General features: G+C 33.6%; 1 protein-coding gene across 49 annotated transcripts in view; it reads left to right on the forward strand.

Moving 5' to 3' along the window:
- CalpA (calpain A) overlaps positions 1 to 15,084 on the forward strand; it is an 86,174-nt gene that overhangs the window by 15,250 nt on the left and 55,840 nt on the right. For 2 of the 49 annotated variants that reach the window (XM_088270555.1, XM_088270549.1), the window contains exons 1-2: positions 78 to 177; positions 4,986 to 5,340. The exons of 38 other annotated variants lie outside the window; for them this stretch is intronic. In XM_088270555.1, coding sequence (XP_088126681.1) covers positions 5,161 to 5,340 — 180 coding nt within the window. In that variant the 5' untranslated portion in view covers positions 78 to 177; positions 4,986 to 5,160. Of the gene's footprint in view, positions 1 to 77; positions 178 to 4,969; positions 5,341 to 15,084 lie in introns of those variants that run through there. 9 more of the 49 variants (XM_088270554.1, XM_088270548.1, XM_088270553.1 and 6 more) reach the window with 5 other exon arrangements.

Consider the following 15,084-nt stretch of genomic DNA (forward strand, 5'->3'; position numbering starts at 1 on the left):
ATTTGTTTTCCGAATCTCGCTATTTACGTCCGCTCGGTTCCGCACTATGACAACCCTGACAACTCACGTTGATAGGTTTTTCAAAGATGGCGTCCGCCGTGCCATGATCTGTCAAGCGGACCGCTAAATAGTAAAAAAATATTCATAATTCCCGCACATTCTTGCGCTAAAACTATCGTAAGTTCATTACAAGTTACCGTTCTTCAGTTGTGTGCAATTTCAAATAAGTGTCAATGCAAAATTTGTGTTTCTAATCGAATTGTGATTTTGGTCATTAGATCGGTATTTACGTTGATCTTGGGATATTAATTTGGAGTTTTTTTTTTATAACAGTGATGTCAGAACGCGAGTTATTTAATGATGTCCACACCCAAATACCCTACCGACTGCGTTCGTATCGAGTTTATTTGATTTCTTAATCAAACTGTAGGTTTTATTCGCCTAAATTGTTGTGCCAATATTTTCGGTTTACCGTTCTAGTACAAACAGAATAATTAGCGTTATGACGTGGGTGTCCTTTTTACACACCTTGTGAGACGATTCTAGATGATTTTATGTCGATTATTCCATGAGATCATTGTGTTTTCCTTGGAAAAAACACCATCAGATGAATAATCTCACATCTAGCTCCGTCTTAAAGTGAATTCGTTCACATTTATTTTTGTATGATTTCAAAATAGATTGCTTCTAAAATATGGTACCTTAATTTGAAGAATAGAACAAATTTGATAAATCTATTTCGTTGGTTACAAAACCATGGTTTCTCAGTTAGTAAATTAAACATTTTTAAAGCTTAATTCATAATTTCAATAATGTACTGAGTTTGAAGATAATATTTCAAAATATGTACAAACAATTTTCCATGGAAAAAACGCAGATTCTCAATTTGAAAAATGTTCTTAGTTTGAAAATGAAATCATTTTTTTTTTTTATTTCAAATATTATTCTACTTCTAACCCTTATCCGCACCAAATGGTGCATAGGGCACTCCATCATACATAAACAGTGTTATCTTGATCGTTAAATACACGAAGGAAAGGTGATCAGCCTTTCGCTTCAGGTACCAGTCCAGGGTCATATTAAATTAATATAACAGTGAAAAATCATTAATACATATTTGTTTTGACCCCCTTGGGAATCGAACCCAGGACCTCCAGCATGGTCTAGCAGCCTAGCCCAGTAGTGATTTGAAATACGAACAATTTTAAATATTAAATCATCTATATTGAGTTCATTTCTAATAAACTAAAATATAAAGCTGTTATAAGTTCTGTACGCCTCCGTAGTGTAATGGTCACCACGCTCGGCTACCGTTCTGGAGGTCCCGGGTTCGATTCCCAAGGGAGGTAAAATAAATATAAGTGATTTTTTCACTGTAATATTTATTCAATATTATTCGCACTGGTACCTGAAGCGGAGGGCTGATCACCTTTCCTTCATGTGTAAACCATCAAGATAACACTGCGTTTATATGACGCAGTGCCCTATGCACCTTTGGGGTGCGGATAAGGGTTTTATTATTATTATATTAGTTGTTTATTTTATGAAAAAATACTCTAAGCTTCTTGGTTTGCTGGAAAATATTACACAAAATGGTAACGCCCCCTTATCTGTTACGCTAAACGTCACGCTATGTTCATTTAATCGTATTTTGTGTGTTTTTAATACAATCGTTATCAAAACACAGTAGAATACAAATTAATGAGATGTTTTTTTTCTTATCGCGTATAGCTTACTTTCATTAAATATAGTTTATAATTATGATAATTTTAATTGGATGATATTTTAAAATTGGATAAAAGTACTTAGATTGGAGTCAAAATAATCGGCGGACATGTATGAGGAGATGCGTGAATGTGAAAGAGGCGAAGATTTTTGCAAATAGAGATTGGTGTGACGTTCTATTCTCCTTACCTGCCTACCCATGCAGAGAAGCGGCGTAATGGTTAGTTAGTTAAGTACTTAAAGACTTATATTCTAATTAGAAAAAAAACTTTATGGTGACTTTAGACCTTGCTTTCTTATTTTGAAAAAATAAAAATTGAACAACTCTGTTGATAAATGCGTGAAACCATTTTGATGATAAAAATATGTATTCTGTATTTTTAAAATTCCAATAATTTTGATGATAAAACGCGTATTCTTTATTTGAAAGAAATCCAATAGTTTTGATGGTAAAACGTGTATATTTTTATATGAAAGAAATCCAATAATTTAGTTCATAAAAACTTGTATTCCTTATTTGAAAAAATATCATAGTTTTGATGATAAAACCGTGTATTCTTTATTTGAAAACGTCTAATAGTTTTGAAGATAAAACGTGTATTATTTATTTGAAAAAATCCTAGTCTTGATGATAAAAACGTGTATTCTTTATTTGAAAATAATCCAATAGTTTTGATGATAAAGCGCGTATTCTTTATTTGTAAAAAATCCAATAGTTTTGATGATAAAACGCGTATTCTTTATTTGTAAAAAATCCATTAGTTTTGATGACAAAACTCAGTTTTTTTCCGCGTAGATACCAAATATGGTAATACCATACACACTACAGACGAAAGTGGTCAAGGATTTCGTTCCTAAATTGTAACCACATGCTACCATTGGCCACAAAATACGTATTTTGTAACTAGATTCAAAGTTGAAACTCGTTTTGGACCTTTGCTAAGTATGGGAGTAATATTTGTGTGAAATTGTAGAATGCCGAACCGTTGTTGCTTTCAGTTTTAACCTTGCAGTCAAATTTATGACTTCCCATACACTGTGTTTACGAATTTAAAACTCAAGGCTGTTAATTATATCGCGTTTGGACGTTTCATTTGTATTTTAATGTGTTTGTATTGTATTGTGGCGCGCTCGAGAGATTGCGGGTTCAAGAGGATATTCGCAAACACAGAATTCATAAGCGAGTGTTTTTGCCTAGAATTTTCACTCATGAATTACATGAAATTATAGTAACTTTAAACATAAAGAGTAAATCCACTCACGAGTAGGCATAGGCTATGAAACTTATAAAGTTGAAGCCCGAGTAGGGACATGATAAGCGGTGTTGCATAAGCCGTAGCTAGATTTCAGAGTCACTTGGACGTTAGGTAATTTAAAAAAAAAACACAAAATTCATTCCACCGGAGACCATCGGAGTGGCCACATGTCGCTCACCCGTTCAACAACGTCATATATCAAAAATCGTAAATTTTCAGTTTTGTATGTTTTCGGAATGCCCAGAAAATGTACTATATCCCAGCAAAAGCGGCATATTTTTAACTTTATATTTTCCCGCTACAGGGCAGAAAAGAAAAGGTGATATAAGGAAAGAATGCAAGGCTGGGCATGTGAATCGAACGAGTGAAGAAATGATAGTTTTAAAAAATATGAGGCGAATGTGGTTGGTATTTGAAGCAGAGGAAGACCGAGGAAAACTTGGCATGGTCAAGTATGTCAAATGATTGAAAGTGGTCGGGTCGGGAGTCGGAATGATCGATATGTACAGTCTGTTCACACTTATTTTACCTCTAGTTTTTTTTTTACTTATTTAAAAAATATAATTTATATATATAATATATATATATATATATATATATATATATATATATATATATATATATATATATATATATATATATACATATATACATATATACATATATACATATATACATATATACATATATACATATATACATATATACATATATACATGTAATAAAATAACTAGGTACCTACCTATACATTTTATTAAGTACTTACAAAAAGTACCTACATAAAACAGTTCTACCATAGATGTCGCATGCGTCGCACAGAATTAAACAAAAGAGATCCGATACAAAAAATATATTATTAACTGTCAGAATCAGATAGATAGATAGATAGATAGATATAAAAATGATTATAAAGATAAATTAAGAATAAACTTTAATTACAAAGCAACACATTGTTTATTTTATTATTATACACCCACTTTACATATTATTTACACTTAATTTTCAAAAGGAAAATATTACCACGTTATATACATATATACATATATACATATATACATATATACATATATACATATATACATATATACATATATACATATATACATATATACATATATACATATATACATATATACATATATACATATACATATACATATACATATACATATACATATATATATATATATACATATACCTACTGCCAAATAAATAATTATAAAAAACATGAGGAAAAATAACTGTGAACAGACTGTATGTATGAATGTGGAAGAGCCGAAAATGTTTGCTAGAGAGAGTGTTGCCGCGTTTTATTCCCTCGTGATGGTTTGTCAGTCAGTTTTAGGTTTGATTTCGTTCTGTGTTCCCGGCCGGAAATGAAATTTTTCTCATTGATTTTACCTCTAAAGTTGCATAGGTCTTATCGCAAAACCACGTATGTACATAACATCCGTTGATTCAATGCCTTTGTTAAGTCATTAAAAAAATGTCGGCTTAGTTACAATTTATATAATTCCCACAATGATGCAATACATAATTATACAATACAATAATATTATTGTAACGATTCTATTTTTAATAGACACGTGGTTTTGCTCGATGTCCAAAAACAAAAATGCACTAATGACCTCTTTCTATCACCGATATACAGTGTGCCCTGTTAAGGGTGTACTCTCGAATATGCAATGTCGGTATGCGACCGGCTGCGCGAGAAGCCGCACGTGTTGTCTGCGCACAATTTTTTTCTAGAATTAGTATTGGCATTTGGCGAATTTCATTTGCTCTTTTCTTTTCAAAACCATGTGTTTATTACGAAGATAGAATAGATGGCGCTGCCATTATGGTAAAAAAAAACAGCTTGATATTTTTTTTAACCTGTCACAGTAGAGTGCCGAAGCAATCTGAAATATTACGTTAAAAGAAAAAACGAACATTTAAATTTCTATATACAGGGTGTTTTACATATGTACATGGTGTTTTACATACAGGGTGTTTTACATACAGGGTGTTTTATAAACAGGGTGTTTACATATACAGGGTGTCTAGATAAACAGGGTGTTCCTTCACGAACGACCCCTGTCTCTGGCCGTAGCCAGCCGATCTGATGACCAAAGCGCGCGCGACCCAGCGTCTGTGAACATTCCTAGCGGTGTAGAAGCGCGACATAGCCGGCAGCGCGATGGCCAACGGCGGCGGGTTCGACTTCGGCAGCTACCTGAAGGGCGCGCTGCGGCAGGGCGGCGAGGCCATCCTGCAGGCGGGCGCCAAGGCCATCTCGGACGCCATCCAGGAGGCCATGTTCGTCAAGAAGGAGGCGCCCAACAAGCGGGTGCTGCCCAACATCAGCGCCTACAAAGTGGTGAGTGGGTCCGCCCGCTGTAATGGCTCTGCCATTTCGGCTGTCCAAACTAAAAACACAGGAAGGGACATTTTTTGTAGTACGTTTTTTTTTTGCATTTTTGGACTAAGAAGAATCTATTGGTGAGATCTCACCTATAGATGTCTCTAGTGAAGTTCTAGTGATTCATGAACAAGGTTTCTAAATATGTTCATATATATAGAACTTCCAAGAATTTGAGTAGTGTGGTTGTCAATAATGGGTAGAATTGGTGAATGTTACACGTGTGTAAAGTGATCACTTAAACCAGCCTATGACGGTCGTCAGCCCCATAAATGCCCAGACTTCCATATTCTTCTTCATCTTTGATGAGATGTCAAAAATAATATAAGAAGAATCTACTTAGTCAAAAAACAAAAAGCTCAACAGTTGCAAAAAACACAACCTGTTGCCCTCTCCGGGGTTTATATATACAGGGTATAGTCATAAATGAAACCCTGAAGAGGGCAACAGGTTGTTGCCGAAACTAGTTGGTTAATAAAAATGTGAGTGGATAAAAAAACAAAGTCTTTTTATTTCTCAAAATAATATAAATTTATTTCTCCATACAATTTTTTAAGCATTCAGCTACAGCGGAGCCCTTGTTTGCTCGCTTTTTAATAATAATAATAAAACCCTTATCCGCACCCCTATGGTGCATAGGGCACTACGTCATATAAACGCAGTGTTATCTTGATCGATTACACATGAAGGAAAGGTGATCAGCCCTCCGCTTCAGGTACCAGTCCAGGGTAATATAGAATAAATATGACAGTGAAAAAATCACTTATATTGGGAATCGAACCCGGGACCTCCAGAACGGTAGCCGAGCGTGCTGACCATTACACTACGGTGGCGGATAAAAGGCTCGCTTTTTACTAAAAATAAATTAATAAATACAAATGTACACCTAAGCATGAGATATTTGTTCTTCTGTTGCGCGTATGGACCTCGCCAAAGGGGCTATAGCATTGATTCTCTGTCGCCGTGGCCTTTTCCTCCGCCCCTGCCGCAAGAAGGGCGCGTTCTGTGATTAAGGGAAACAGTACCTACCCACCCCAAGCCTACTGACCCGATTGCGCTGACATTTCGGATTTTCCTTGCGCCGGATCTGGGTCAAGGCCCTTAACCCCTCGATACACTCAAATTGCCAGGCGCCAACCTGTGGCGACCCATACGTATAAACTCAATATTTCCAATATTATTATTTATTTATTTATTTATTTATTTAAACTTCATGTACAGAAAAGAAATAAGTACATTGGCGGGCTATTGCTAAAAAGCAATATCTTCCAACCAACCAAATGTTAAAGTGGAAAAAACACTTTTGTTTTTTTTTTACCCCCTGGTAATCAATCCCGGGACCTCCGGCGCCTTAGTCAAACGCGCTAACCACCACGCTACAGAGGCGGACTCGGCGTCAGAGATGAATGTGACTCATAAAGAGATAAATATTAGCTGACGGGTCCGCCTGGCGTTACTGTGGAGATGGCGTCGCGACGCCGCCGCCTATCTGGCGCCGTCGTTATTGCTAACGCGGTCCCTGGAAATCGACGAACACCTAACTATTGGGTTGATGCAAAAGTTTTGACCGTTTTTAACATATAATTTTTTGTATTATTTTTTTTATATGTATTATGTATTTAATAAATTATATAATTTCCACCAGTTCTTTTAACCTTCTTCCATCTTTCTATCAACTTATTAATACCAGTAGTTAAAAATTCCGTGGATTTTGATGCGAAAAATAAAGTAAGGGATGTTTTTACCTGCTCTATTGTATAATTTTTTTCGTCATTTAATTTTTATTGAAGTGATAGGAATAAATGATAATCAGAAAGAACAAGATCTGGAGAATACGGTGGATGCTTGATAACATCCCAGTTTAACTCATTTAGCTTGTGTTGGGTCATCATAGCCACATGTGGTCGCGCGTTGTCGTGATGAAACACTACCCCTTTTCTGTTTACCAATTCTGGTCTATCCTTTTAAAGTTCCATGTTCAATTTGGATAATTACTGACAATATCGTTCTGTTGTACTTGTCTGATCGTGTTCTAAGAGTTTAAAATACACAATACCCTTATTATCCCACCAAACAAAAAGTATAACTTTTTTTTATGGATTTCGGTCTTCGAAGTTGTTAATGGGGCTTGTCCAGGTATAGGCCAATGTCTATTTCTTGTCACGATGTTGTACACGACCCATTTCTCATCTTCCATCACCAAACGATGCAAAAAAAATCATGTTTTTGTCTCGCACTCAAAGCAACGCACGTTGAAACACGATCCAATAAATTGGCAGCCGACAATTTATGAGGTATCCAAACGTCGTACGGCGAAACCATTTCCATACGCTTCAAATGTCTTAATACGGTTGTTTGGTTGACTCCCATCATTGACACAATTTCCCTGATGGTTAGACGTGGATTGGTGTCAATTATGACTTTTAACTTGTCGTCATCAGACTTCAATGGCCGCCCGGTACGTGGTTTATCAATGAGTGAAAAATCTCCAGATCGGAATTTTGTAAACCAACTTCGTACCTGTCGGACTTTGATGACATCTGCTCCATACACTTCACAAATGTTTTTGGTTGCCACACCCGCGGTATTGTCTTTATGGAATTCATAAAGTAAACAATGACGTAAATGTACTTTATCGAGCGACATTTTGAAAAAATACAAGGGGTCATTTCTGTACTCTGGCTAGGCCAAAACTGAATAGAAAGTAGAAGGAAAGCATCCTTTATACAATGGAATCATAAAATAGAGGATGCTATTTATAATTTATGAAAAAACTTTTTTTTACCTGGGATCATAAAAAACGGTCATAACTTTTGCATCAACCCAATACATTGTGTGCTGTATATTACGTATGTGTACCTAGTATCGAGTGCATTTAGTATTTACATTTTTACCCGAGATAACGGGACGCTCGTAAAATTTACCACTGTCCAATAAATTACATGTATATTTTGTATATTAAAAGCATTGTTCACTTTCTCACAAAACAAACCCATATCCGCACCCCAATGGTGCATTGGGCACTGCATTATATAAACGCAATGTCATCTTGATCGTTAACACAAGAAGGAAAGGTGATCAGCCCTCCGCTTCAGGTACCAGTCCAGGGTTATACTGAATAAATATTAGAGTTAAAAAATCACTTATATTTATTTGACACCCCTTGGGAATCCAACCCGGGGCCTCCAGAACGGTAGCCGAGCGTGCTGACCGTTACACTACGGGGGCAGAAAAATGATGGTAATATAACACTCTCCTTCATTCATTCATCCGTCACTTTGTGTAATAATTAGGCATTACACAAAGCGAACGATGAATGATAAGGAGAGTGTTAAATTCCATGTTGTTTTTTGGGTTTCTTCAATGCTTGAAATTTGCCCTATTTTGGGGCATTCATTGGATAAACTTTCATTCATGAAATTATGGCCTATTTTAGTATCTTATTGCTCGTAGTGTTATAAATGTTAATGTATAAAACATGCTCTATTTTAGGGCTTTTATCGGATAAAGTTTCATTCATGAAAACATGCCCTATGTTAGAACTAAATTGCACGTAGTATTTTTATTTTTAATGCATAAAACATGCCCTATTTTAGGGCATTCATTGGATAAACTTTCATTCATGAAATTATGGCCTATTTTAGTATCTTATTGCTCGTAGTGTTATAAATGTTAATGTATAAAACATGCTCTATTTTAGGGCTTTTATCGGATAAAGTTTCATTCATGAAAATATGCCCTATGTTAGAACTAAATTGCACGTAGTATTGTAATTTTTAATGCATAAAACATGCCCTATTTTGGGGCATTCATTGGATAAAATTTCATTTATTAAATTATGGCCTATTTTAGTATCTTATTGCTCGTAGTGTTATAAATGTTAATGTATAAAACATGCTCTATTTTAGGGCTTTTATCGGATAAAGTTTCATTCATGAAAATATGCCCTATGTTAGAACTAAATTGCACGTAGTATTGTAATTTTTAATGCATAAAACATGCCCTATTTTGGGGCATTCATTGGATAAAATTTCATTTATTAAATTATGGCCTATTTTAGTATCTTATTGCTCGTAGTGTTATAAATGTTAATGTATAAAACATGCTCTATTTTAGGGCTTTTATCGGATAAAGTTTTATTCATGAAAACATGCCCTATGTAAGAACTAAATTGCACGTAGTATTTTTATTTTTAATGCATAAAATATGCCCTATTTTGGGGCATTTATTGGGTAAACTTTCATTCATCAAATCATGGCCTATTTTAGTACCAAAACTGCTCGTAGTATTGAAATTTTCAATGCGTAAAATATGCCTTATTTAAGGGCTTTTATTTGATAAATTTAAATTCATGAAAACATGACCTATGTAAGCATTAAATTGCATATAGTATTGTAATTTTCAATGCGTAAAATATGCCTTATTTAAGGGCTTTTATTTGATAAATTTAAATTCATGAAAACATGCCCTATGTAAGCATTAAATTGCATGTAGTATTGTTATTTTCAATGCGTAAAATATGCCTTATTTAAGGGCTTTTATTTGATAAATTTAAATTCATGAAAACATGCCCTATGTAAGCATTAAATTGCATGTAGTATTGTTATTTTCAATGCGTAAAATATGCCTTATTTAAGGGCTTTTATTTGTTAAATTTAAATTCATGAAAACATGCCCTATGTAAGCATTAAATTGCATGTAGTATTGTAATTTTCAATGCGTAAAATATGCCTTATTTAAGGGCTTTTATTTGTTAAATTTAAATTCATGAAAACATGCCCTATGTAAGCATTAAATTGCATGTAGTATTGTAATTTTCAATGCGTAAAATATGCCTTATTTAAGGGCTTTTATTTGATAAATTTAAATTCATGAAAACATGCCCTATGTAAGCATTAAATTGCATGTAGTATTGTTATTTTCAATGCGTAAAATATGCCTTATTTAAGGGCTTTTATTTGATAAATTTAAATTCATGAAAACATGCCCTATGTAAGCATTAAATTGAATGTAGTATTGTAATTTTCAATGCGTAAAATATGCCTTATTTAAGGGCTTTTATTTGATAAATTTAAATTCATGAAAACATGCCCTATGTAAGCATTAAATTGCATGTAGTATTGTAATTTTGAATGCGTAAAATATGCCTTATTTAAGGGCTTTTATTTGATAAATTTAAATTCATGAAAACATGCCCTATGTAAGCATTAAATTGCATGTAGTATTGTAATTTTCAATGCGTAAAATATGCCTTATTTTAGGGCTTTTATTTGTTAAATTTAAATTCATGAAAACATGCCCTATGTAAGCATTAAATTGCATGTAGTATTGTTATTTTCAATGCGTAAAATATGCCTTATTTAAGGGCTTTTATTTGTTAAATTTAAATTCATGAAAACATGCCCTATGTAAGCATTAAATTGCATGTAGTATTGTAATTTTCAATGCGTAAAATATGCCTTATTTAAGGGCTTTTATTTGATAAATTTAAATTCATGAAAACATGCCCTATGTAAGCATTAAATTGCATGTAGTATTGTAATTTTCAATGCGTAAAATATGCCTTATTTAAGGGCGTATATTTGGTAATTTTAATTCATGGATACATACCCTGTGTTAGCGCTAAATTGCATGGAAGATGCACCATTTTAGGGCGTTTATTTGGTAAATTTCAATTCGTAAAAAACCCGCTCTGTATTAGGGCTAATTTCCATGTAGAATGTTGAATTACGTGTTAAATTACCGCCAAGGCTAGGTTCACTTAATAATTTTTGTTATTTTTATGTGGTAAGTGAAGTGCGGATAGCTTCTTAGATATCACTTCTAGTCAGTTAGGTACTTCAAAGTCAAGTACTTAACTTACGAGTCATTTGAGGAGACGATCTTCGTTCGAGACATGGTCCATCCCACCCGATGCCCACTTCGAGCCAGCTACTAATAAAAACCCAATTATCTTTAACAGATTTACAATGCTGTAGTGACCGACCCACGGACGATACAATGACTCAATTTTTCATATTAATTGACAGTTTTGTAAAAATATTTGTAAATACAGATATGAGAATTAAAAATCATATTTAAAAATTAATCCTTCAGTACTAACAATTAATTTAAAACTATAAATACTTTGACCATTTTTATGTTTTCGGAAATTACATTTATTTACAACATTTTGAGTGTGTCCAAATACTTGTTCACAAAATCTGGATTATTTTATATAAAAAAATTATTTAAAAAAAATGTTGTAAATAAATTATCTAGTCAAATTATAAGCTTAAATGATAAAAATGAAAATATTTTTTTCTGGCGTTTCTCATGTGTGTGATTATAATCAAGGATTCGGACCTCACATACAATAATAAAAGAGTTTCTGCTCAATAAAAAGCTTCTTTCTATCTCACCAATAGATGTCTCTAGTGAAGTTCTAGTGATTCAAGAATAATTTTTCAAAATTGGTTCATATATATAGAACTTCCAAGAATTTGAGTAATGTGGTTGTCAATAATGGGTAGAATTGGTGAATGTTACACGTGTGTAAAGTGATCACTTAAACCAGCCTATGACGGTCGTCAGCTCTGTAAATGCCCATACTTCCATATTCTTCTTCATCTCTGATGAGATGTCAAAGAATAATACTTAAATATAAACATAAGTATTTATAGCATTTGAAATGGAAACTATTTAAAAAATAGGTATAATTTTACTGCATTTGAAATGCAAATTATCTCAGAAATAGACACATCGCTCACTCCTTTCAAGAACGTCATAAATCAAAATACTTGATTTTTCAGGAGAACGTTTTTAAAGTTTAAAAATATAATACAATGTTTTAAAAATAAATATCAAGCCACTTATTGAACTTTTTACTGTGCAACAGATCTTTTTAGGTTAAACCTGAAGGTTTTTTCCCCATTTGAAAGATATTTAGTATATTTAAAAAAATTCATTAAACAAAATCTTTTCTTCAAAATGCAAAAACAACACTTTCTGACCTGTAGCGGGTGAATATTATGTTAAAAATATGCCTTTTTTGCTGGGATATAGTACATTTTCTGGACATTCCGAAAACATGCACATCTGAAAATTGACGATTTTTGATTTATGACGTTCTTGAAAGGAGTGAGCGACATATTCACAGCATTTGAAAAGCAAATTAGCTCAAAAATAGGCACATACATATTTTTAGCTTTGCAAAACCGATTTGAATATGAAAATTTCCTTTCTAAATATGATTGGAGAACATCGTATCTTGATTGTAAAAAAACGGCAAAAACTTATGATAAGCGTTTTGTTCAGACCCCAATGAAATATGACTTGGGTAAGACAAATAGATGTAGTGAGTACCTACTTTGAGTACATGTTTAGTAAACACGTATTGCGAATTTATTATAATGGGTTAACCGCTGGTGGTGACCGCAAAATATAAATTAATGGAATTAAGTGATAAAAGGCATTATCGTTTTACGGTAAGGAGAGCGGGGGGGGGTGCCGAGGGGTGTGTAAAGGTTGCCAGGGCTGCATCGAGGGCATAAGTGACCTGATTGGTTGATATAACACAGTGCCCTATGCACCATCGCGTGCGGATAAGTATTTAAAGAATAATATTTATTAAATTTTTTTTCAATATCCCGACATGGATGACGAAGAATATGGCAGTCTGGTTATTTGCAGGGCTTATGACCTGTCATGGGTTAGTTAAGTGATCACTTAAAAATTGTTTAACATTCACCATTTTACCCGTGATCGACAAGCGCACTACCCAAAATGTTAGAACTCCTAAATGTGTGATAAATCCCTGACACAGTACACATGAGTTCACAACAGCCATCTATGTTGGATTGAGAAAGCTTATATTTACCAAACACCCTTTTATTTGGATGTATGCAAGATCCGAACCCTGGTTTATTTTTGCATACTGGAAAAACGCCTGAAAACATGATTTTCAAACTTCAAAATGTAAAAATAACTCCCGAGTCGAGAAAACCCAGATTTGTGAACAAGTATTTGGACACGCTCAAAATGTTACTTTTTTTAATCATAGCATATCGTACTCACATAGGAGAAAGTGACCAAGTGCATTTTTTACAAAAACGTGGTCATTGACTATTTGATATCTTACTAGCTTAATATTGCCCTGAAAAATCCCAAAGGATTTTAAACTTGGAAGTATAATATATTGACTAACTGCATTGATGTTCATTTTCTTGCCAAGCAAAAGTGATTTGAATGGCCCTCCTGAACATTTTACGTTTTGTCAGTTGGTCACTTTCTCCTGTACAACTACGACATATTTATTATCAATGAACTGATGACGGAAAAACCAAAGATAACCGAGTCTTGTGATTTTTTGAAGATAAGTTATTTGCCAGTATTTTTTTATTAGCAATTTTTGCCTCTCAGTACTCTCCTGCCTGATAACGCGGCCGGGCGCAGAGTAAAAGTGGGCAATGTCGTACTTGTGCTTGCCCTGATAATGCCGGCACGTTGGGATAGTACTGGTAATCACTCAACTCTAGTCATCCGTCGGCCCTTCGTCCAATCACTCCTCTGCTCTAGTTACGAATTTATTCGCTCGAAAATCTAACGGCCATTCTTTTTTATTTAAAAAAACGGTGTTCTTTAGTTGTTTTTAAAATTCGAACGGTGTTCTTTTGTTATTTTCAAAAATCGAGCTGTGTTCTTTAGTTATTTTCAAAATTTGAACGCCGTTCTTTAGTTGCTTTCAAAATTCGAGCGGTGTTCTTTAATTATTTTCAAAGTTCGAACAGTATTCTTCAGTTATTTTCAAAGTTCGAACGGTTTTCTTTGGTTATTTTATAAATTAAGCGACTTTCTTTAATTACTTTTAAAATTCGAACGGTTTTCTTGAGTTATTTACGAAAATTAAGTGAATTTGACAGTGAAGTGAAGTGAAGTTTTCTATCTGTAATATAAGGCAATTTTCTAAAATTAAGTGTTCTTTAGTTACTGTCAAAATTCGAACGGTGTTCTATACTTATTTTGCAAAATTCGAGCAGTGTTCTTTAGTTATTCAAAACGTTTTAACGGATCTCAGTAATTTACCAAAATTAAGTGAAATTTTCAGGCAGTGAAGTGAAGTTTTCCATCTGTAATATCAGGCAATTTTCCATACGATCATTTCTCTCCGTTCATTTTAATTTAAAGCACATGTTTCCACAATTTATGTTTACGAATCTATGGTATAATACTTTCCCACCAAATGTCTCCAACACAAATCAATATCTGGCAGTATTTAGGCTGTGCATTATTAACGAAATAGACGATTTGTGTTAATTCTGTGTGGATTTTATATTTGTTCAAGTAATAACTACAAATCAAATCGATAATACAGGATGACACAAAATTAATCATCCTATCGGAAGATGTTATGAATTTTGCAAATGGCGTAGTACGTCAATCATATTTGACATTTCGCTCACTCCTTTCAAGAACGTCATAAATCAAACAAACTTGATTTTTCAGGAGAACGTTTTAAAAGTTTAAAATTATAAAACAAATTTTAAAAATAAATATCAAGTCACTTATTGAACTTTTTACTATGCAACAGATCTTTTTAGGTAAAACCTGAAGGCTTTTTCTCCATTTGAAAAATATTTATTATATTTAAAAAAAATAATTAAACAATACCTTTTCATGAAAATGTAAAAACAACATTTTCTGCCCTGTAGCGGGTAAATATTA

Source organism: Brachycentrus maculatus, unplaced genomic scaffold (assembly GCF_059751285.1).
Source record: "Brachycentrus maculatus isolate JH-2025_06_01 unplaced genomic scaffold, ASM5975128v1 h1tg000387l, whole genome shotgun sequence".
NCBI lineage: Eukaryota > Metazoa > Arthropoda > Insecta > Trichoptera > Brachycentridae > Brachycentrus > Brachycentrus maculatus.